Source organism: Ictalurus punctatus, chromosome 19, assembly GCF_001660625.3.
Source record: "Ictalurus punctatus breed USDA103 chromosome 19, Coco_2.0, whole genome shotgun sequence".
Taxonomy (NCBI): Eukaryota; Metazoa; Chordata; class Actinopteri; order Siluriformes; family Ictaluridae; genus Ictalurus; species Ictalurus punctatus.
The window spans coordinates 10,344,943-10,367,110 of NC_030434.2; the positions used below are offsets into that span (position 1 = coordinate 10,344,943).

At 42.8% G+C, this 22,168-nt stretch overlaps 2 protein-coding genes across 8 annotated transcripts in view; one reads left to right on the top strand and one right to left on the bottom strand.

Annotated features, from left to right (window-relative positions):
• tmcc3 (transmembrane and coiled-coil domain family 3) overlaps window positions 1–14,703 on the top strand; it is a 31,682-nt gene extending 16,979 nt beyond the window's left edge. For 5 of the 7 annotated variants that reach the window (XM_017494387.3, XM_047162419.2, XM_017494389.3 and 2 more), the window contains 3 exons: window positions 6,720–7,663; window positions 8,091–8,226; window positions 11,328–14,703. In XM_017494387.3, coding sequence (XP_017349876.1) covers window positions 6,720–7,663; window positions 8,091–8,226; window positions 11,328–11,630 — 1,383 coding nt within the window. In that variant the 3' untranslated portion in view covers window positions 11,631–14,703. Of the gene's footprint in view, window positions 1–4,748; window positions 4,913–6,719; window positions 7,664–8,090; window positions 8,227–11,327 lie in introns of those variants that run through there. The other 2 variants (XR_006984197.2, XM_053688075.1) reach the window with 2 other exon arrangements.
• A 482-nt stretch (window positions 14,704–15,185) lies between these two features.
• The window catches only part of lamb1b (laminin, beta 1b), a 43,404-nt gene continuing 36,421 nt past the window's right edge, over window positions 15,186–22,168 (bottom strand). The window contains exons 29-33 of the mRNA XM_017494396.3: window positions 20,723–20,927; window positions 20,481–20,622; window positions 18,806–18,982; window positions 18,481–18,640; window positions 15,186–17,163 (exon numbers count right to left, since the gene is read on the bottom strand). Coding sequence (XP_017349885.1) covers window positions 17,027–17,163; window positions 18,481–18,640; window positions 18,806–18,982; window positions 20,481–20,622; window positions 20,723–20,927 — 821 coding nt within the window. The 3' untranslated portion in view covers window positions 15,186–17,026. The remainder of the gene's footprint in view (window positions 17,164–18,480; window positions 18,641–18,805; window positions 18,983–20,480; window positions 20,623–20,722; window positions 20,928–22,168) is intronic.

Here is a 22,168-nt window from a genome sequence, read left to right on the forward strand (position 1 = left end):
TGTATAATGTATGTATCTCACAAAAGTGAGTACACCCCTCACGTTATTGTAAATATTTGATTATATCTTTTCATGTGACAGCACTGAAGAAATGACACTTTGCTACAATGTAAAGTAGTGAGTGTACAGCTTGTGTAACAGTGTAAATTTGCTGTACCCTCAGAATAACTCAACACACAGCCGTTAATCTCTAAACCACTGGCAACAAAAGTGAGTACACCCCTAAGTGAAAATGTCCAAATTGGGCCCAAAGTGTCAATATTTTGTGTGGCCACCATTATTTTCCAGCACTGCCTTAACCCTCTTGGGCATGGAGTTCACCAGAGCTTCACAGGTTCCACTGGAGTCCTCTTCCACTCCTCCATGAAGACATCACAGAGCTGGTGGATGTTAGAGACCTTGTGCTCCTCCACCTTCCGTTTGAGGATGCCCCACAGATGCTCAATAGGGTTTAGGTCTGGAGACATGCTTGGCCAGTCCATCACCTTCACCCTCAGCTTCTTTAGCAAGGCAGTGGTCGTCTTGGAGGTTTGTTTGGGGTCGTTATCATGCTGGAATACTGCCCTGCGATCATGCTCTGCTTCAGTATGTCACAGTACATGTTGGCATTCATGGTTCCCTCAATGAACTGTAGCTCCCCAGTGCCGGCAGCACTCATGCAGCCCCAGAGCATGACACTCCCACCACCATGCTTGACTGTAGGCAAGACACACTTGTCTTTGTACTCCTCACCTGGTTGCCGCCACACACGCTTGACACCATCTGAACCAAATAAGTTTATCTTGGTCTCATCAGACCACAGGACATGGTTCCAGTAATCCATGCCCTTAGTCTGCTTGTCTTCAGCAAACTGTTTGCGGGGTTTCTTGTGTATCTTCTTTAGAAGAGGCTTCCTTCTGGGACGACAGCCATACAGACCAATTTGATGCAGTGTGCGGCGTATGGTCTGAGCACTGACAGGCTGACCCCCCACCCCTTCAACCTCTGCAGCAATGCTGGCAGCACTCATACGTCTATTTCCCAAACACAACCTCTGGATATGACGCTGAGCACGTGCACTCAACTTCTTTGGTCGACCATGGCGAGGCCTGTTCTGAGTGGAACCTGTCCTGTTAAACCGCTGTATGGTCTTGGCCCCCGTGCTGCAGCTCAGTGTCGGGTTCTTGGCAATCTTCTTATAGCCTAGGCCATCTTTATGTAGAGCAACAATTCTTTTTTTCAGATCCTCAGAGAGTTCTTTACCATGAGGTGTCATGTTGAACTTCCAGTGACCAGTATGAGGGAGTGTGAGAGCGATGACACCAAATTTAACACACCTGCTCCCCATTCACACCTGAGACCTTGTAACACCAACAAGTCACATGACACCGGGGAGGGAAAATGGCTAATTGGGCCCAATTTGGACATTTTCACTTAGGGGTGTACTCACTTTTGTTGCCAGCGGTTTAGAGATTAATGGCTGTGTGTTGAGTTATTTTGAGGGGACAGCAAATTTACACTGTTACACAAGCTGTACACTCACTACTTTACACTGTAGCAAAGTGTCATTTCTTCAGTGCCGTCACATGAAAAGATATAATCTAATATTTACAAAAATGTGAGGGGTGTACTTACTTTTGTGAGATACCGTGTGTGTAGTTCTGTGGTTATTTCAAAACATCTTCCCCTCTCTTGTGTTTCCTTTAGCAGCGATCATCATGTGGGAATGGTTTCTGCTCTGATTGTCTCATTAGGAAGTCACCACAGGGACTGTTATTTTTTTTTAAATTTATTTATTTTTAAGTGTCAATTCCACTTCAAAAAATTATGGTTGATGAAATACTTATTGTATACAAGTTCGTGTTGATGTTAATGGAAAATATTTAGTTTCTTAATTGGTTGAATTAGTTTTAATTCTCAGTATAGCCATTATCATGCAGCCCTATCCACCTCTAATCTTTTTTTTTTTTTTTTTTTTTTTTCTTTCCCCCCCTTCCCTCTACTGTTCCTTCTCTCTTTTTCACGACTCACCAACATGTACCTTCTGCCAGAGTCCATTATCCTTGAATCTGTTTTATTAGACTATACTGGTCTTAACCCCGTGAGAAACCTTTTTTTATTCAGTCAACACTCTGGAAGGAAGTTTTAACAAAGTCGAACTTAACGCAATTGTTGAGTTTTAAGGAAAAATAGATTTTAAAGACCTTTTTATATAGAGTTCCTTAGACAAGCTGGCATGGCATTAAACAAACAAACATTCTCTCTGTTCTCTAACACTGGCTCTATTTTTCTTTTCTTTTTTTTTTCCAGCCTCTTGCTCTCTCTTTTCCCCCCCCAAAAGAGACATGAATATGTCGCATGCATGAGACGAAGGGTCCCTTGCAGGGCTGTGTAAATATCTGTATAGTCGATAGTGACCTACTTCTCGAAGCAGTGAGCTTTTACCATGCCACCATAGCAATCGTATCTGAGATATGGTTTGCAGATACACTCTTTAGTTATTAAGGCTTGCGTCGTAGCTCTGTAGGGTGGGATCAGAGGGTTTTTGTGCTGGCTGTCATGGTAACTATTACATTTGGGTTAATAGTGAAGATACAAAGGTCTCGTGCAGATTCGCCTTTTATAATGTGATCGCAAGGGAGAGAAGTGAGCTGTGCACACAGGGCTTTGCTAAAGCCATGAGAATGGATGAGCACTTCCTGGTTCAGAAAATGAAAATGGTGTGTGTGTGTTTGTGTGGTAGGTGATGGGAGTGTTTGTGAATGTTTTATGAATTTAATGAAACACAGACCCTGACTCTTTATCAAAACAGCTTCAGGAAAATGTCTCCTTAGTTATATCACTGGTCGTTTTATTTAAGAGCTTGAGTTGATGTCAGTCACTCTCTCTCTCACACACACACACACACACACACACACACCACATCTTTGAAACCAGACTTTCCAGAAGCAGCCCTCTATTTTATCTATTTGATTATAATGTATATAAATGAAGTCTGTAGTATTGCTCAGAGAACTGTGTATCCTCAAGCTCCGAGTCAATGTTTTGACAGCGGGTTGGTTTGTACGAAGATTCCGGATGTGCTCTGTAACACGCCGCTAATTTATATACCAGTGTCGTACACACTCCGGTTCGGCACAGACCCTCGGGCCAGTTCTTTAACCTGTCTGAGTTGAATACGGTTGTCCCCAGAAGACAAACATACAGGCAAGATTTCTGGCTTGTGTAAGACTTCCAAAGTACCACATCTTCAAATACAGTGCTGGGGAAAAAATATTGGCCCCCATCCTGATTTCTTCTGTATTTGTGTATCTCTCACATGAAATAGTTTTAGATCTTCCAACAAAATGCAACATAAACAAATTGAAACAAAAAGGTTATCAAACAGCTATCACCCCTGGGGAAAAACTAATTGCCACCTTTTAGCAGCAATAACTGCACCCAAACGCGTCCGATAACTGGAGATCAGTCTTTCACAGCGCTGTGGTGGAATTTTGGCTCACTCTTCTCTGCGGAACTGCTTTAGTTCAGTCACACTGCAGGGTTTTCGAGTATGAACTGCGCATTTAAGGTCCTGTCACAGCATCTCAACTGGATTGTCATGACTTTGTTTAGGCTACTTCAAAGCCTTATTTTTATTTATTTATTTATTTATTTTACCCATTCAGAGGTGGGCTTACAAAGCTTACGGACTGAAGACCGGACATTCTCCTTTAGGATTTTCTGGTAGAGAGCAGAATTCATGTTTCCCTCAATTATTGCAAGTTGTCCAGTCCCTGAAGCAGCAAAGCATCCCCACACCATCACACTGTCTCCACCATGCTTCACTGTAGGTATGATGATCTTTTTGTGGAATTCAGTGTTTGGAGATGTAACGGGACCCCTGTCTTCCAAACAGTTCCACTTTTGACTCCTCAGTCCATAGGACATTCTTCCAAAAGTTTTGAGGACCATAAAGGTGAGTTTTGGCAAAATTCAGACGAGCCTTAATGTTGTTCTGCTGTGTTAGCAGTGGTTTTCACCTCGCCTCTCTTCCATGGATGCCCTTTTTACCCAGTGTCTTTCTGATAGTGGAGTCATGAACAGTGACCTTTATTGATGCAAGAGAGACCTGTAGTTCCTTTCATGTTGTCCTTGCCTCTTTTGTGACTTGCTGGATGAGTCGTTGCTGAATTTTGAAGGTCGGCCACTTCTGGGAAGGTTCACTACTGTGCCGAGTTTTTTCCATTTGGAGATCATGGCTCTCTCTGTGGTTCTTTGGAGTCCCAGAGCCTTTGAAATATCGTTGTAACCCTTCCCAGACTGATGTATTGGAATCAGCTGAACCCCATTATCAATGCAGTTTCATAGATTTGGGGAAGTAGAAACTACGGGGGCAAATGTATCATGTATCACTGATCTGATGGAACGAGTCAATGGGGCATGCCACTTGATGATAACCCGCCGCAAAAATACTGCGCCTCTTAATAAGTACTCTCTTATTTATTGCTTGAACCGGACTCTTTCCGTTAGCAAATATTTTTACCGTTATTATCTCTCTCCATATCTACCCATCGGTATATATCTTAGTTTTGAAGCTGTGATCTAAAACACCAATATCTCTGCCGTCGCAGAGGCAAGGTTCCTGGAACCTGTAAGAAATCGCTCCATGTAATACTTCTCTCAATGTAATAGGCGCATTTTCTTATATCATTGACTCCCTTCCACACAGAGACTTCATAAAATTCTAATTCTAAATTCTTGATGATTCCTACCAGTCAGTGGTAACGCTGCATCGGTCTTTCCCGCTGCACAACAAAGGGCAAACCGCCTGCGTGTCAACACAGACTTTTGAAACTTTTCTACGTGCATCCTCCGGTTTGCTTGTTGCCCAGCCAGGAGACACAAAGTTGTCGTGGAAATTAGACAACACTCGCAGTATCGTCCTCTGAAGGTAAAAATGTTTGTTACAGAAAGATGGTTAATACAGGATAGAATAATGAGAGCGCTCTGAAGTGCTTGTGCTGAACCACTACTATATATGGTAGTCTTCTACGTGATTGAAGGTTGGGGTGCGCCCAAGCACGACGTTTTTTGTCTCTCTTCTCTATAAATAAACCTAGTAGCAGAGCTTCTGCAAGGGATTTGCGGTGCTGTAAATCCATCCTGTGCTAAAACTTCCTCGTCGCTTAGCAACGGCAGACACCACAGGAGCGCAAGCGTTTTCCACGAGTTTTTAGGCACTAAATGTGAATGGTTCTTTAAACCTCACAAGAATCGGAAATCCGCTAATTTCCCCTACACTGGAGTGAGACCACAGACGTCTCTGGAGCTGTCGCGACCTTTTCCCCCCAGTACAACATCTGGGGTGCGGCGCCTCGTGATACGTTACCCCATCAAACTTTTCCTGACCTGTTAGTACGCTTGTTAGCATGCAAGCTAACGTCAGTCAGTTCAGAATGAATCGGAATACTTTTGCTGAGTTTAAGACTCCCACTGCATCTGTATTTCTGTCTGATTTTGACGTCTGGCGTTATCGAAAGTTACTCGGAGAATAAAAACGAACACGCAATGAAAAAGACCCGCTGTGTTTTAATGAGTGTTCGTGTTGACCATGGTTACGTGTTAAAATAACTGGCGCACTTATATAGAGCTTTTATCCGAAGCGTTTTACACTGGTTCTCATTCACTCACACACACACACACACACACCAATTGTAGCCGAGATGCCATGCAAAGTGCTAACTTGGCATCGGGAGTCACGTGGGCCGGGTATCGCACCGCCAACCCTACGATTAGTGGACAACCCGCTCTACCACCTGATCCACAATCGCCCCACAAGAGATCTCTCTCTCTCTCTCTCTCTCTCTCTCTCTCTCTCTCTCTCTCTCTCTCTCTCTCTCTCTCTCTCTCTCTCTCTCTCTCTCTCTCTCTCTCTCTCTCTCTCTCTCAAAATTTAAAATATACATTTTTGTATATCCATCCATTTTCTATACCGCTTATTCTTCAGGCTCCCTATCCCACAGGGCGGGGTACACCCTGTATGCGGTGCCAATCCATCGCAGGGCACATGCACATTCACGCACCCATTCATACACTGCCAATCATGACAATCGGCCTACCATGCATGTCTTTGGACTGGTGGAGGAAACTGGAGTACCCAGTGGAAACCCCCGCAGCACAGGGAGAACATGCAGATAATATATATATATATATATATATATATATGTGTGTGTGTGTATATATGTGTATGTATATATATATATATATATATATATATATATATATATATATATATATATATATATATATATATATATATATTATATAATATAATATAATATAATATTTTATATATAATATATAAAAATGTGTGTGTGTTATATTTCACCAATAAGCATGGCCAAGAACCGCATATATCGACAGAAGCAGACAATATGACGGACGGCTAACCAGAGTCCTTTTCCGGTATCCCATCATTAAACATGCAGGACTGTCATATACTCACTACGTACTGCTTCACACAACTCTATAATAACTTTTTTAAAGATAGGATTTTGTTAACTTTTTACAGTCCAGTGTCCATATTGTGTTCCAAATTGCACAAGAGGTCATAGTGTCAAAACCAGTGCACAGAAGTCCTGGAAGCCAATCTGATTGGCCAGAATAGTGTACAATAGATATCAAAAATTCTGTGTCCTGTGGGCGGAGCATCTGAGGTTGAGACTAATTATTTTCTATCTATCTATGTGTGTCTGCAGTCGGAGCGAGCGGCTGAGGGGACCAGTCTACCAGGCGTAATGCAGCGTGGCAGTTCAGAGTTGTTTCTGGAGCTCGAGAGTGACTCAACTGTTCGGGATGGAACGCGTCCTCGGCTGGGTCTGGACAGCCTGCAGCAGAAGATGCTGAAGGTGACTGAGCAGCTGCGTATTGAGCAGGCTTTGAGAGACGAGAATGTGGCAGAGTACCTAAAGCTCATTGATACTGCCGACAAGCAGCAAAGCAGTCGCATCAAGCATGTGTTTGAGAAGAAGAACCAGAAGTCTGCGCAGACCATCGCGCAGCTGCAACGCAAGCTCGAGCAGTACCACCGAAAGATCAAGGAGTGTGACACAGCAGCCTTGGCCAACGGCACCAAACTGGCACAGGTGCCTGGCAAAGACGTTAAAGAAGCTAAAGAAGCATCCAGGGACAGCCTGAAGGACTGCGCCAAGGAGGCAGGGCCCAGAGCAAGTGGCCGAAACCAACATTTGGACAAGGCTAAGACAGTGGGTCCAGGCGTCTCACTCTCGCCACCATTCTTCTTCAACAAGTCGCGAGGCTTTGCCAGCCTCATCCGCAACAAATTTGGCAGCGCTGACAACATTGCACACCTTAAGAGCACGATGGAGACGGGAGGCGGGCTGAGCGCCGAGGGGGCGGGGCGAGCTCTGAGTGGCAGTGCCACGCTAACGAGCAAGCCGAAGTACCCGAGCGACGACGAGTGCTCGACAGGCACATCAGCATCAGCAGAGAGCAGTGGGAATGGCGGGCAGGCTGAGGGGGGCCAGGTGGAGAGTGACAGCAGGCTGACTGATGCTCTGGAGGAGGTGAGGGAGCTCCGAGAGGCACAGGGTCACCTCAGCGAGGACATCGAAAGCCTGAGGAGCCAGACCAAGCGTAATTACGGCTTCATCTCACAGATGCTGCAGGAAGAGCGCTACAGGTACACAAACTATTAGATGTCCGATTTAAGCTCACTGGTGAATATAATCAACACTTAAATGCTTAAAATCCCGTGTTATACTTTTAGTTGCTTAATGTAGGTCTGTTAAAACACACGTATATTTTCCTGAACAAAGGGAAATTATTTTTTCTTCCAGGATAAGTCTCAAATGATGCTTTAGTGAGTGTATAGTACACTACAGTGTTTCTACAAAGCGATTATGTTCGACCCTATGTAGTGAGCCAGGGTTCTTGGCATTAATGTATAGATCTGGAAAAGTATTGCAATTCAGAGCACCTTTGGAATCTGTAGCATTTCGCGACTCTCTTATTTGTAGCCTTCCTGATGGATACCATATTCACGTTTTCCTTTTTCATGTCTCACTCATACTCGCACATGGCATGTGTATCCTGGTCTCCTCTGTTAGGTGTGAGCGGCTGGAGGATCAGCTGAATGACCTGACCGAGCTGCATCAGAACGAGACCACCAACCTAAAGCAGGAGCTGGCCAGCATCGAAGAGAAAGTAGCCTACCAGGCCTACGAGCGAGCCCGTGACATGCAGGTACACGCACCACGCACATACACACAGCAGTCTGTCTAAATATTAAGCCTGGCCAAATCTCTGAACTCTCCTGAATGGGGAAAACTACAAAGATCCTGAAAGAGATCCAGGTTGAGTTCCAACTACAATGGAGAAACCGTGACTGTTTTTGTGACTATTTGTTCATGCTAATAGTTTCCTTTGTTGTGTAACTCTGATGTTAACATATTAATGTAGCTTTTTAAACCAGATGCAACCAGCAGCATGTCACACTGCAGTGGTTACACCTGCAGTAAGCTATGCTCTGTTGTATATGTGCTGCGAGTGGCTGTTAAAGGGAACACTGACTATGAAGGCTTGTTGAGATTAACACTGACATCCGCTATATAAATCCGCTATTGAAAAACACTCCAGATGAAGAAAACTCCTTGCACTCGTAGGCTGCCGTTGCTGTTTACGCCGCAATGCATTCTGTAGTGACGTCAAATATTTGCACCGGTCTTGATTCTTCAGCGACCCTACGGCGATATAAACATGCCTTTTCAGTTTGAACCCGTGTGTAACATTAACGAGGAGGCTAATATAGAAGACATTACTAAAAATGGCCATCAAAATGAAGATGATCAGAGAGGTGAGGAGGAGAGCGTGGGGCAAAATCCATGGTGTCCGTGTAGCAACTGCATGTCTATGCCAACCGAGAGCGTTTGTTGTTCAAGGTAAGCACATGGATTAAGCCATCGTTTTATGATGAAACGTATTCTATTAGCAATAATTTTTTAGAGACTTTCAGCCATCTCGCCGTCGTATACTTTATCCTGTTAAAATTCCGACGGCCCGCCAGCGCGCTGTCGCCATGCTATGAGCAAATCTCTGCGATCTACACAGCCTCTGTGTTTACGAAGGTACCTTTTGGAAAGCGAAGGTTCTTGTGATTTCAATTGATTTAAACCGTTTTGAGATACAATCACAACCGCAGCTACAATCAATGTCTGCCAGACCACCAACATACAAACAAACATTTACAAAACAGAGGCAACTCACCTCATAGTAATCCACTGATCAGTAACATCCTGACTAACAGTCTTGTTACACTGGCAAAGGTCCAAACAGTCCAATTATTTAAAATATTTAGTCCACCTTCCAGAAGAGACCAAAACCATGCATGTACTCCAAATGGTTCAAGAACAGCTTTAATTTTACTTTGGGTGTGACCTGGCTAGGCGTTTCCGGCTCATTTTACATGAGGTTTACGTTATGAGAATATATACAGAAAAAAACGCACTAACAAGATGCTTACGGGTTTGAATATTTACACACATCCCCTGTATCACAGCACACAAGAACTAGACAATTACAGCCAATAGCAGCACTGTGGCATTATTTTCCTGCTGCGGGGGGCTAGTAGCTAATTCTTCCGAGTGCTCAAGTGCACCCATTTTACGTCATCGACTCGGAGTGCACCGTGTCATGTAACGGCGGCCGCCGTAGGTTAAAATATGTATTAAATATTATGGATTTTTAAAGTAATGAACATTATTTAACGTGTTTCTAACAATGTATTTTAGTAAGAGAGGGTAATTATTGCGTGTTAAGGCCTGCAAGTCTTCAGAGTCAGGGTTCCTTTTAAGAAAATACACTCCCTAGACTAGACTTCCGTATCATAAGGATCTGTCTGGCATTTTGGTCGAAATTGAGTTAATTACATAAACTTCCCAATGGGGAAGATTTTTGAACATTTAGCTAATGTTTGAGACTTCTTTCAGATAATGTAATTTCGAAGTAACCCAGAGTTTTGCTAGCTGGAATGTCAAATCTTTGATGCCCCATATCTCAGAACTACTCTTCACAGATAGAGAGAGAGAGCCTTCATACTAAGGTTAGAACTTGGGTGAAGTCAAGAGTTCACTGTGTGAAGCTTTTTCTCAGTTGTTCCAGGTCCACAGAAATGTGCATACTTTTAGAACAGGAGCTCAGTTTCCTGTAACTATGGCCCAAGAATTAAAATCAGCCCAAGGTATGCTAATAAAATGTGACTGCGGCTCCACAGTTTCTGAAAAGTTCCTTTGGAAACGTGCCTGTATTCAGACTGAGCTGCAGCTCAGCAGGCCTGTGGCATTAGGAGAAGCGCTTTGGTGTTTGTTTACCAACTGATTTGCTCATTCTTTATTTTCCCTCTCTGCGTTTCCTGTAATATTTTTGTCTTGCTGTCTCAACGTCTTGCCATTTGAGGCAAACATCTTAACTTTCATCACGCGTACGTGCTAACACACACACGCTGCTACACAGTCGCCATTATTCGCATAACTCCCCTATGTATCTTGTGTACATCTAGAGGATTAAGTGGCATCCACTAGATAGCATGTCGCACAACATCCCTGTCTGTCGGGTTTCTAAGTGAAGCGCTAATGTAAGTGATGTCATCTACAGCAACGTTAAACAGACAGAAGAGTGGTATTCAAAACATTTTTCTACGTTCAAAGAGCTCTTGCTGTAATAGGAAAACACTTTGTGTTGGTACTCAGTATCACTGGAGAGTAGTACAGAAGTACATCAGTCCTTCCATGATTTCAGGATTTTGCGATCGCTGAAATGAACACAAAATCGAGCAAAAAATGCTTTTGTTGTTTTTTTTTTCCCAAAACGATCACAGATTTTCCACAGATTTGGGCCGAGATGTGTCATGTGGCGTCATCACAACGCGCGTTCAGTCAAATCCCTCTTCGATCCACGCGTGTCGAACATGAATCCAGTGAAAAGGTCTCGTTTACCAACAAACGTCACTGCGAAAGGCTTCCATGCTGTTGCAGTTTCGGCAATTTTCCACAAAAAAGCCCAAAAAGCTCCAACCGCATCTCAAAATCAAGTATTTTTGGCCGTAACGATCACAAGAAAAATTGTACAGACCGATATGATTTGAGACATAATGTTTAGAGTGTAGATGTGTGTATCACACACACACACACACACACACACACACACACACACACACACACATACTTCCTCTCTGTGTGTCTTCCCTCATTCTTTGGAATCTCTTATCTTTGTCTTTCTCTTATTCATCTGTGTCTGACTTTTCTCTCTCTCTGTGTGTGTGTTCACATCTCCCTGTCTCGTCTCTGTAGGAGGCACTGGAGGCATGTCAGACGCGTCTCAGTAAGCTGGAGTTGCAGCAGCAGCAGCAACAGTCGGTGCAGCCGGAGAGCACCGAGGCCAAAGTGCTACTGGGAAGGTGCATCAACATCATGCTAGCCATCGCCACGGTGATCCTGGTGTGCGTCTCCACGGTGGTCAAGTTCACAGTGCCGCTACTGCGCAGCCGCCTACACGTGCTTGTGACTTCGGTGTGCGTGTGTTTGCTTGTGCTCAGCTGGAGCCACTGGGAGCTCATTCAGTATGCGGTGGAGCAAGTTTTTCTAACCAGATGAAGAGTGTGTGTGTGTGTGTTTTCTCACACTGTCACTTGTGTCACTGGAACATGGGTCAGGAGGAACTGTTTGGATTTTAAATTTAAATCTTGTGTCTTTTGTGTGCGTGTTTGTGTGTCGGGATTTTGGGGGTGGGGCGGTTACTCTGGTTTATGCAACCCGGTCTCTCTCATGCAGATTTGCAGGAATTCAAAGTCCACGGGAATCTGAGTCCATAATTGCTGTCTAATGAGGTTAATATTCTCCTTGCAGCCACAGTACACAGTACACAGTAGAAATAATTGGTTACTTTCTAATGTTTACTTTTTACTTTGCCAGAAGTTCTTCACTGTTCAGTGTGAAGTGAGTAGAGCTAACCTTAGTTAAGTGTTAGATAAGCTTTACTCTCAGCGACCAGGAGAAGTCTAGTGAGTGAAAGCAAATGTAGCAAGCGTAATCTACTGTGTTAAATCTGTAATTGGCTAGGATGTTGACATCCAGGTCTTAAACAAAGAGATATTTATCGAGCATTATTACAAGAATTCAGAATAAGGCCATACTCACTCTCATTCTCCAGTCAGCAAAGTAAGCTGGTGTTTGGCGTTATGCAAAAAAAAAAAATGTGTATATATATAACACTGTATTCATGTATTAAATCACTCCTGCATGGTCGAATCCTTCAAACTCTGGCAGTGATCAGACTGGATTCGCTGTACTGTGTTCTCACAGTCTAACTGCTTCATTGAGCTGGTGTAAATGCCTTCACCTGCACCAGCGGTGTTTCGTCTCTTTTATGGTCCGCGTTTCCTCTGGAGCAGGAAATAAACCAAAGCCCAGCACACACCAGCTGTCTGAAATGCATTGTAAGTGATGCTCAACTTCAACTGTGCACAGAAAGCAAATACGTGTTGTCTTTTTTTTTTTTTTTTTTAAATGTGTGTGTTCGCGTTTTAGTCTCGAATTAGACATTGGGATGCTGAGCTGTATTCTAGAATGAAATGTAGGACTTTTTAAATGAAGGATTTATGGACTATTTTTATACCTCAAACTGTTCTGACGAGTCTGTGAATAGAGATTGCTATGTCACGTGGTGTTTTTGTGTTCATCACCTTCTATGTATAAATAGCTGTTATCGTCACTACCTAAAATAATGTTAACGATGCCTTCTTTCAGGTTTGTGAGACAAAAAAAAAAAAAAACCGTTGGTAATGTTCCATTATACATTTCCTTTCCTTAATGAATGAATAATTGTAATCTATCAGCTAATCTGTAAATTAGTCCGTGTGGAGCAGACTTCATTTGGGTTGCAACCAAAATAAGCAATAATTCATTTAAAACAAACAAACAAAAAAACAATGACGCATTTTTTTTTTTTCCAATTCCCTTATGTTTCTTTAGTTTGACACGAGAACTACAAGGCTGGCTAGCAAGTAATTGAATAAGTAATTATTTCATCACATCTAGTTCTTCAGTAGTCACTCAGACTTGCTGATGTGATTTATTGTACTCTATAGTAACATGATGCATTATTTCTGATAAATACCGCAGTCATGCAGCCATCTTTCCCTGGAAACGTCTCGTCTGGTTGGTGCTCATTCCAATAATCAGGACACCTAGAAGTTATCGGTTACATTAGTAAGCAGCAATCTGTTTTACCTTGACTTTCTGCCGGAGGTGGTGAGAGAGGTGACCGTGTCACTAGACAGACCATCGAACTGACTGGAAAAGTGTTCAGAGAAGGCTGTTGAACTCATGACACTGGAGAACGTGCATGGTGAACCCCAGGTAGTAGTGAAGGATTTCCTGAAGCAGCAGACCACTAAACAGTGTGGTTTATCACTGTGGACATCCAGGAACTCTATCGGCCATGGTGGTGATATTCACCAGCCATTCAGCACAAGCGATGTCCGAACCAGACGCTGCATCCTTGAGATGGTTAATGCTGAGGCACTAAGCTGCCCGTCTTGATCTTACACAAGACCCCAACACTGACCGCATGAACACAGGTCTCGCCACATGGCTCAGTTTACCACTTATATTGAGGGAAAAGGAGGCTTGGCAGTCCAGAGTGTTGTTAATGAGGGGAAAACCACTCAACCATGCTAGCAGCACGTAACCAGAGACTCGCTAGGCAGCCAAACGGTGATGGATGTGAAATATTTGAGGAGACCATGCAGATTTCGGTCCTGTCCTGGAGGAGAATGAATGAAGGGAGACACCAGTCCAGCACCAGTGTTGCAAATGAGAGGAACTGATCTATTTAAGCAAGCTCAGTTGTGAAAGGCACATGGTATGGTGAGGGGAAACCTGGTGGTGGTCTAAACATAGTGTAGGATGTAGAATACTCAAAGAACCTGATCTGGAGGGGATAATGTAAGGTCACCTTACACCTACTGTAAGGTCACAGAGATGAGTAGTAAACGGCACATTAAGTGAAAACTAACAGTGCTAGTGGTTGGCGTGCAGTTCTGTGAAGTCGGAAGAGTTGAGAGGATGTTATCGCCACCTTTGGAGAACACCTATTACCATATTGATATAGTGTACATGTGGCCTAAGAAAAGAACGGTGGAAAGATGGCTGTAGGACTGCAGTATTTATTGCGTGATTCTCGCAACGTAGGTGAAAGCCATAACATTATTGGGGTATGAATGACTTTTTTTTTTTTTTTTTTTTTTTTTTTTTTTTTTTTTTTTTTTTTTTCTTAACATCTAACTTCCTAAAGTCCAAAAGTTTGTAATTATTGACTTTCACTGCTTATTGTACAGGTTGTTTATTTAAGGATGAGATCTTGAAGGTTAAACTGATTGGGAACTCCATTTGGGAATTTCTCTCTGAATTGGAGGAAGGTGCTACTCCCAGAATCATAGTTGTGGTGGATCTTATTAGACCAACAGACCTGAACTTAAGGCTGCTTGCATCTATAAGCGCAAACACTCTCCCTGTAGCTTAAATGCAACAAGACCAAATTACCTCAGTTTTTTTTTTTCTAGTTTCCCTGTGAATGCATGTATTAAGACTTTGCACTTATTCATTTGTTTTGTGCTTCTGTCATGAGTCTTACACAGAATGTCAAAGTAAAGTGTTCGTGTTTTCAGTGGTCTCCTAGTCATGATTGTCTTAAACATGTTCTTTTTGTCTTAAGAATTCTCTCAGATGTGTTTTTGATGCTGAGGAAGTGATGTTTGAACAGTTTAAGCACTCTGCTGCCCTCTTGTGCTCATTGAGAGAAATGCACCCAGCCATGAAGAGCGCATCGCATTGCCTGTCTAAATCACTGAGAGGAAAATCGTTTTTTGAGTCCTGAAATTGGTTGCTGGTGGAATTGGACTTTGTGTCTCTGTGACATTGTCACCAAGACACACTGATGGTATGTAGCTGCTATACAGTGAACATAGCACCGGGAAACCATTGCCAGCGCCTTGATTAAGAATCCAATTAAATAAACAGGCTCAGCAATAAATAGTGGTTATGTGTTGGAGGAAACCGCTGAACCACACGAGTAGTGCTAGCCAGAAGTCTGCTAACTGACTGGCATTTGGAATATTTAAAAGAGAAAATGAAGGAGGATGTATCCAGTGGCATGTAAATAACATATTTATTATATTTTTTGCAAAGAAAAGATGGATAAATCTTTATAATTCCAAGGTCAGGACAGTAAAATGTTCATCAATCCATCTTTAAAACCTGTTCCAGGGGTAAGTTTCTTTTTTTTCTCTCTCTCTCTTCCCCTTAAGATTGTGTAATTATACACACATTCATAAAGCAGGAGACAGTTTGTGTGGGTGTGGCAATTGATTATAAGGTAGGAAACTGTAGCGTAAACCTACTACAATGTTGTTTTTTTATAGTCTACCGTTTTAAAACATTTTACCTTGAGACATTTTCTGAATACAAAAAAAAAAAAACCCCTTTGGTCTTATATGCCTGTCAAATATATCATATGTAGATACAGTTCATAAAACTGTAAACACTTGTTCAGTGTACTTTGGACTATAGACGTTAATGTATTAAATGGTGGGTGGTTAGTAGCTTGCGTGTGTCTTGTATGTAAGTGCATTTGAAAAAATTTCAAATTTTTGAAAGAAAAAAAAAAAAAAAAAAGTTAATCCTGGTCTTGGAAATAGTTCACACTGTACGTTTGATGTTTTTCTCATCACCGCATTAAATATTTCTCGGCTTGCCATGTGCAGCAATCGACGAAGCGGCAGAGCACAGGACCTCCTATAATAAAATATTTCTAGCAGAGAGGGTCGAAATTCCCAAAGGTTATGTACTGCAGCCTTAGTTATTTCTCTTTGTATTGAATTTCTTTCTTTGCGTTCACACTGTCGAAGAAATCAGTTGACGCCGGTCAAAATGCTTGTATATCAGGGATGAAAATAAGAAATTTTTATTGCAAATGAATAGGGAACTCCAATTATGTAATCGCTTGATTTCATGAATGTAAAAAATTTTTTTTTTTTTTTTTTTTTTTTAAACGAACACAGGATGTTTCTTTTGTATTTCGCATCATTCTGTATAAACTCTAGAGACTGTTCTGGAGGGGGGGGGGTACTCAATCAACCATGCCACAGTTAAAGTCACAGAGAGCGCACTTTCCCCCCCATTCTGATGTTTTCTGTGAACACTGACTGAAGCTCTTGACCTGTATCTGCATGACTTTAAGCCTTGTGCTGCTGCTACATGAGCGAATGATTTGGAGAACCGCAGGTGTACACGTGTTCCTATTAAAGCGGACGGCGAGTGTGTTCTTATCTATGCATGACGCTGGTTGATTTTAGCCTCGGGAGGTCGGAAGTAACGGAAGTGCCTGCGTAAACGTTCATCGACGCACCTTTTTAATGAACAAATGACTTTTATTAAGATTTCAGATGTGTTGCTTCCACGTGGACGTCTCGTGTGTCTGGCTGTTTGATGGTGTGAATATTGCATGAAAAATGACAGAAATCGACGCAGGGCTCGTGTTTTAAGTTGCCGAACGCCAACGTTGGAAACAAATCCTCTTCGAACTGAAAGAGAATAACTGCATTTGGGTTAAGCTCAACCTTCAAGTGTAACCATTTTGACCAAAAATCCGTTTTTATTAGTAATTATTTATTATTATTATCAATTATTAATGTCAGTTAGTTCTCCACCTCATATGAATACATTTTGCTCATTTCAGTTCATGTGCAGTGCAGTGGGACTCCAGGACCAGGATTTGAGAGATACTTAAGTGTGTGTGTGTGTGTGTGTGTGTGTGTGTGTCAAAAAAAAAAATACTGCTGATTTTTTTTTATTAGATAATTTTAAAAAAAAAAAAAAAAAAAATGGAGGTGGGGGCGTGGTTAAAGTAATTCAGTGTTAGAAAGTATCTATAATGTGGTGTTTATAAATGCATCTCTTTGGGGATGTTTATTTATTTATTATGTATTTATTTATTGACAGGTGCTGTATACTGTGACTCTCTGGCTGAGCTCCTGGAGCACGGTCTGCGCTTCCTTCTCCAGCGCCTCCACCTCCTGCGCTCTCTCTGCCAGAGTCCTCTGATTCACCGCGAAAGTCTTCTCCAGCTCTGTGAGGGGGGAAAAAAAACATGACGGTAAATACACTACAGCTGTGAATCTGATCGTGAATCGCAAGCCATTTGATTCGAAAGCAGTTTAGTAAGTTATATGAACAATGTTGATTCGATACACTGAGCAGCGAGTTAGATTTAGCTTCTTAAGGAATATTCCAACATGTTAAAGGTATTCGTTTCCTCCTGGAGATCATTAACAAGTAAATCTTCTTTGTGAATTCTTTGACGTTAGCCGTTAGCGTTGCTACTTTCGCAGATCGTTGTTCCAAAGCGAGTCCTTGAGAAAGTCGGTGGTTTGTAGTGGTGGGTGGAGACTGACGTTCGAGATATTAAATGTGTTTATTTTGTACTATCTGTTCACAACGCTGTGAGATGCACTTATGATCCAGTGCTAAAAGTCTAAAGTTGTTGTTGTTGTTGTTTGTCTGATATCATGAGAATAAAGATAGTATGAGAATAATACACCTTGAAAAAGCTGTATTATCGGATATGAGGGGGAAAAAAGTGGTGATATTTTTTTGAAAATAAAGTCATAATATTTCCATAAAAGGAAATAATAAAGCCATGATATTATGAGGAAAAAGGGTCACGGTGTTTGGAGAGTAATGTTTGCGGGGCGTTGAAGATTTTAAGTTCTACTTAGTATTGCTTTTACAAATAAAAAATCCGCCACGTCAGCACCAGGTATTATTAGTATTAGTACTCTAAACATTTATTATTTTGTTGCTCACCCGCTATTGTTAACGGTGCAATTATCCATTCATCACTTGCCTGTATGTAAACGAGGTGTTACTCATCTGTATATGTTCATATTTTTATTCATCCGTACCTACATTGAGCTGTTCATAGTGTACATATTACCATAATTATTATTTTTGTATGTATGTGTATATATATATATATATATATATATATATATATATATATATATATATATATATATATATATATATATATATATATATATATATATATATCTCTCAATTCTATTCCTATTTAATGTGTATTCCTTCCTATCTGTTTTGTGTAATTGAGCTGCTGTAACGAGGGAACTTCCCCAGTGTGGGATCAATAAAGTTAATTTATAACTTAACAATAATGATTTCTTCAAGCATGAGTGTGTTAGTAAATCATAACTCCTTTCAATTTTAAGATTTTGTTTAAAAAAAAAAAAGTGTGAACAGTTCATTTCCGTGTCACTACTTATCCAGTCAGTGCAGTTATTTCGAGTGGAATTCTAAACATACTAAGAAATGGAATGAATTTACACATGTCCTGTACACATAATACTGTGTGTGTGTGTGTGATTACCGTTTAGATTCTGTAATTTGCTGATGGCCTCAGTCACTAAGTTCTTTGCCTCCTGCTGGAGTTGTTCTGCTCTTTGGCGTGCATCAGATACACCAACTGCTTTCTCCTCCATCAGGCCCAGAGCCGACTGGTATTTAGGCTGCACCTCTAAAATCAGTGTCTGAAACACAAACACAGACAGTCAATTATCCAGGCGTATGCAGTTATTTGGGTGTTTTCAAAACCTCTAACTGTTATGCAATTCCAAGCTCTGTTTTTCTTCTTCTTTCGCCTCTACTTGAGACCGTCCCTCCATCCACGTCTCTGTAACAGGGGGTCAGGTTACCCGTTCGGTTTGTTCCGTGTCCTCAGAGGTGTAGTCGGCCTTGTTCTGAGCAAGTTCTGCACTGTTGGAGGTCTCCCGAGTTTTCTGTCGCAACGCACCCTCGTTCCTCTTAAGATCCAGCAACCGCCGAGTGGCGTTACTCAGCATTAACTCGGACATCCCCATCTCGGAGTCCACCTGCAAAACACGCACACACATGTGTAATTCATAATGACGTAAATAGTGCTATGCTTATTGCTATGCAGCCTTACCACAATATGAAATTAAAGAGGGTTAGGGCCTGAAAATGATATGCTTTCGGTTGGTCCAGTATTCTTAGCTGTCTCCCTGCTGACACGTAAACATAACCTTAACTTCTTCCTCCTGAGAGACACAACACAAAAGTGTTCCACCCTGTCACCTGGAGATCATAGGTTTGAATCTGACCATTTCATACCCTTCTGCAGCCGGGAGCCATGGGAGCTAAATCGGCCGAGGGATGGCACACTCGTTCTCACAGTCACAGTGACACTGTCTGTGAGCTCGTGTATGTGGAAGAGGGCAGCTAGCACTTTCCTCCAAGTGTTACACTGCTCTTTGGTGCTGCATGAGCAGCCGTGTGAAAAGATGCAGTTGGTTGGTTTCTCAGAGCCACGTTCCTAGCTGTCGTACGATGGGGGAGAGCTAGCCGTCGCACGATCGGGGGAGAGCTAGCTGTCGTACGATCGGGGGAGAGCTAGCCGTCGTACGATCGGGGGAGAGCTAGCCGTCGTACGATCGGGGGAGAGCTAGCCGTCGTACGATCGGGGGAGAGCTAGCCGTCGCACGTTCGGGGGAGAGCTAGCCGTCGCACGTTCGGGGGAGAGCTAGCCGTCGCACGTTCGGGGGAGAGCTAGCCGTCGCACGATCGGGGGAGAGCTAGCCGTCGCACGATCGGGGGAGAGCTAGCCGTCGCACGATCGGGGGAGAGCTAGCCGTCGCACGATCGGGGGAGAGCTAGCCGTCGCACGTTCGGGGGAGAGCTAGCCGTCGCACGATCGGGGGAGAGCTAGCCGTCGCACGATCGGGGGAGAGCTAGCCGTCGTACGATCGGGGGAGAGCTAGCCGTCGCACGATCGGGGGAGAGCTAGCCGTCGCACGATCGGGGGAGAGCTAGCCGTCGCACGATCGGGGGAGAGCTAGCTGTCGTACGATCGGGGGAGAGCTAGCTGTCGCACGATCGGGGGAGAGCTAGCTGTCACGTGACACGTCTTGGCTCGAATCTGCTGTAATCTTGAAAAACTGCAAACTGCTCAGAATATTGCGACGTTTCCTTGCTTTTGCATTAATTTCTGCGATTGCAGAATCCTGGAGGGAGCGTTTCTTTGGCCACAGCACGGACTGAGAAACGCTTTCACCTTCAATAGGGTTTGTTTAAATTTGTTTAGTAACTAGTGTTCTAGTAACCCGTATTTGGCAGAACTACCATGTTCTGCAACATCTGTGATCCTCACACACGCGCACGTGTTCTGGGATAAAACACAAAGAACTGATAGTAGCCACCGAACTTCCATTCGATTCCATTCAAATCAAATTTATTTGCATCGCACTTTTTAACAACGGCGTGTCACAAAGCAGCTGTACAGAAATCCAGAGGTTTAGATCCACGATGACACGAGGAAGAAACCTCGAAGACTGCTTAGAGATGCACACTTACCATAGCTATTTGTTGTTGTGTGTAGTCAATGTCACTGTTGACTGCTTTCAAGCTCTCATCTGCTGCAGATTGAGCGTGCTTGGATTCATTTAGCATCGTCTTCACCTTGTCTACTTCCCCCTTCAGTTGTGTAGCTTCCTCACTACAGCACAAACACCATGAATGTGTGTATCTCACATGTCTGTGTTTATACGTACAGTATATTTACTGTGTGTATATAATGTGTGTGTGTGTGTTTGTACCTGATAACGCGTGCCTGTTGCAGCAGTCTCTCAGCTGTTTGTGCCTGTCCAGCACTTTGAACCAGGACGTCGTCCACACCGGTCAGACTGTCCACGTGCTGCCGGATCTCTGTGGTCACATTCTTCAGCTCGCCGGCAACCACCGGCATCTTCAGCTTCAGAACTTCATCAGATAGTGCTTCAATACGCTCCAGATCTGCTCCACCTACACACACACACACACACACACACACACACACACACACAGTCACATTCATTCCTATAACAGTGCTCGAATCTTTCGTGACTAAACTCTAAACTACTATTCAGAGGGTTTTCTTTTGGTTTGTATTACGGATTTATAACCTCACCAGATGATGTCTGTAGTAAATAGGATTTTTTTTTTTCACATTTTGACCATTTTACAATGAAAGAACTTCAGTGAAACCAGACACACTTAAGGTCTTGATTGTGTAAATTTCTCTACTGTTATCTGCCTGTCTGGATTGTTTGCAAATCTCTCTAAGAATTTCTTTCCGCTGTTTGGGAGCGTCTTTGGGTCTTTATTTGTTCCACTCCTATGGTTTTCAGGAACGGAGAATCGTGAAGTAAATAATAGTAAATGACACTTAATATTTGGTTGCGTATCCCTTGCTTGCAATAACTGCATCAAGCCTGCGACTCACTGACATCACCAAACTGTTGGTTTCTTCTTTTGTGATGCTTTTCCGGGCTTTTCCTGCAGCCTCTTTCTGTTGTTGTTGTTGTTGTTGTTGTTGTTGTTTGTTTTGTGTGGGGGCTTCTCCCTTCAGTCTGCTCTTCCGGAGGTGAAATGCTGCTCAATTGGGTTAAGGTTTGGTGATTGGCTTGGCCAGTCTAAAACCTTCCATGTTTCACCCCTGATAAAGTCCTTTGAGTTGTCAGTGTGTTTGGGTCATTGTCTTGCGTTTCTGTAAACTTCTGAATTCATTCTGTTGCTACCATCATGAGCTACATCAATAAAGATTAGTGATCCTGTTCCAAAAGCAGCCATGCAAGCCCAAGCCATGACACTACCTCCACCATGTTTGACAGATGAGCTTGTATGTTTTGAATCGTGAACAGATCCTTTCCTTTTCCTCAATTTGTTTAAGGGTAATCTTGGTTCCAGGACTTTTGTGGATCATCTCTGTATTTCTTTGTGAATTCCAATCTGGCTTTCCGATTCTTACTGCCGATGAGTGGTTTGCATCTTGTGGTATGGGCTCTTTGTCAAACGGTGGATTGTGATACCTTCACCCCTGCCCTCTGGAGGTTGTCGGTGATGTCACTGACTGTTGTTTTTCACAGCTCCCACAATATTTCTTCACATTACATCAGCGGTTGTTGTTGTTGTTGTTGTTGTTGTTTCTTCTAGCTCAAGTTTCCAGCTGAAACTATTGGTTTCTTTTTATCTTTTTCAGGACGTTCCAAATTGTTGTATTGGCT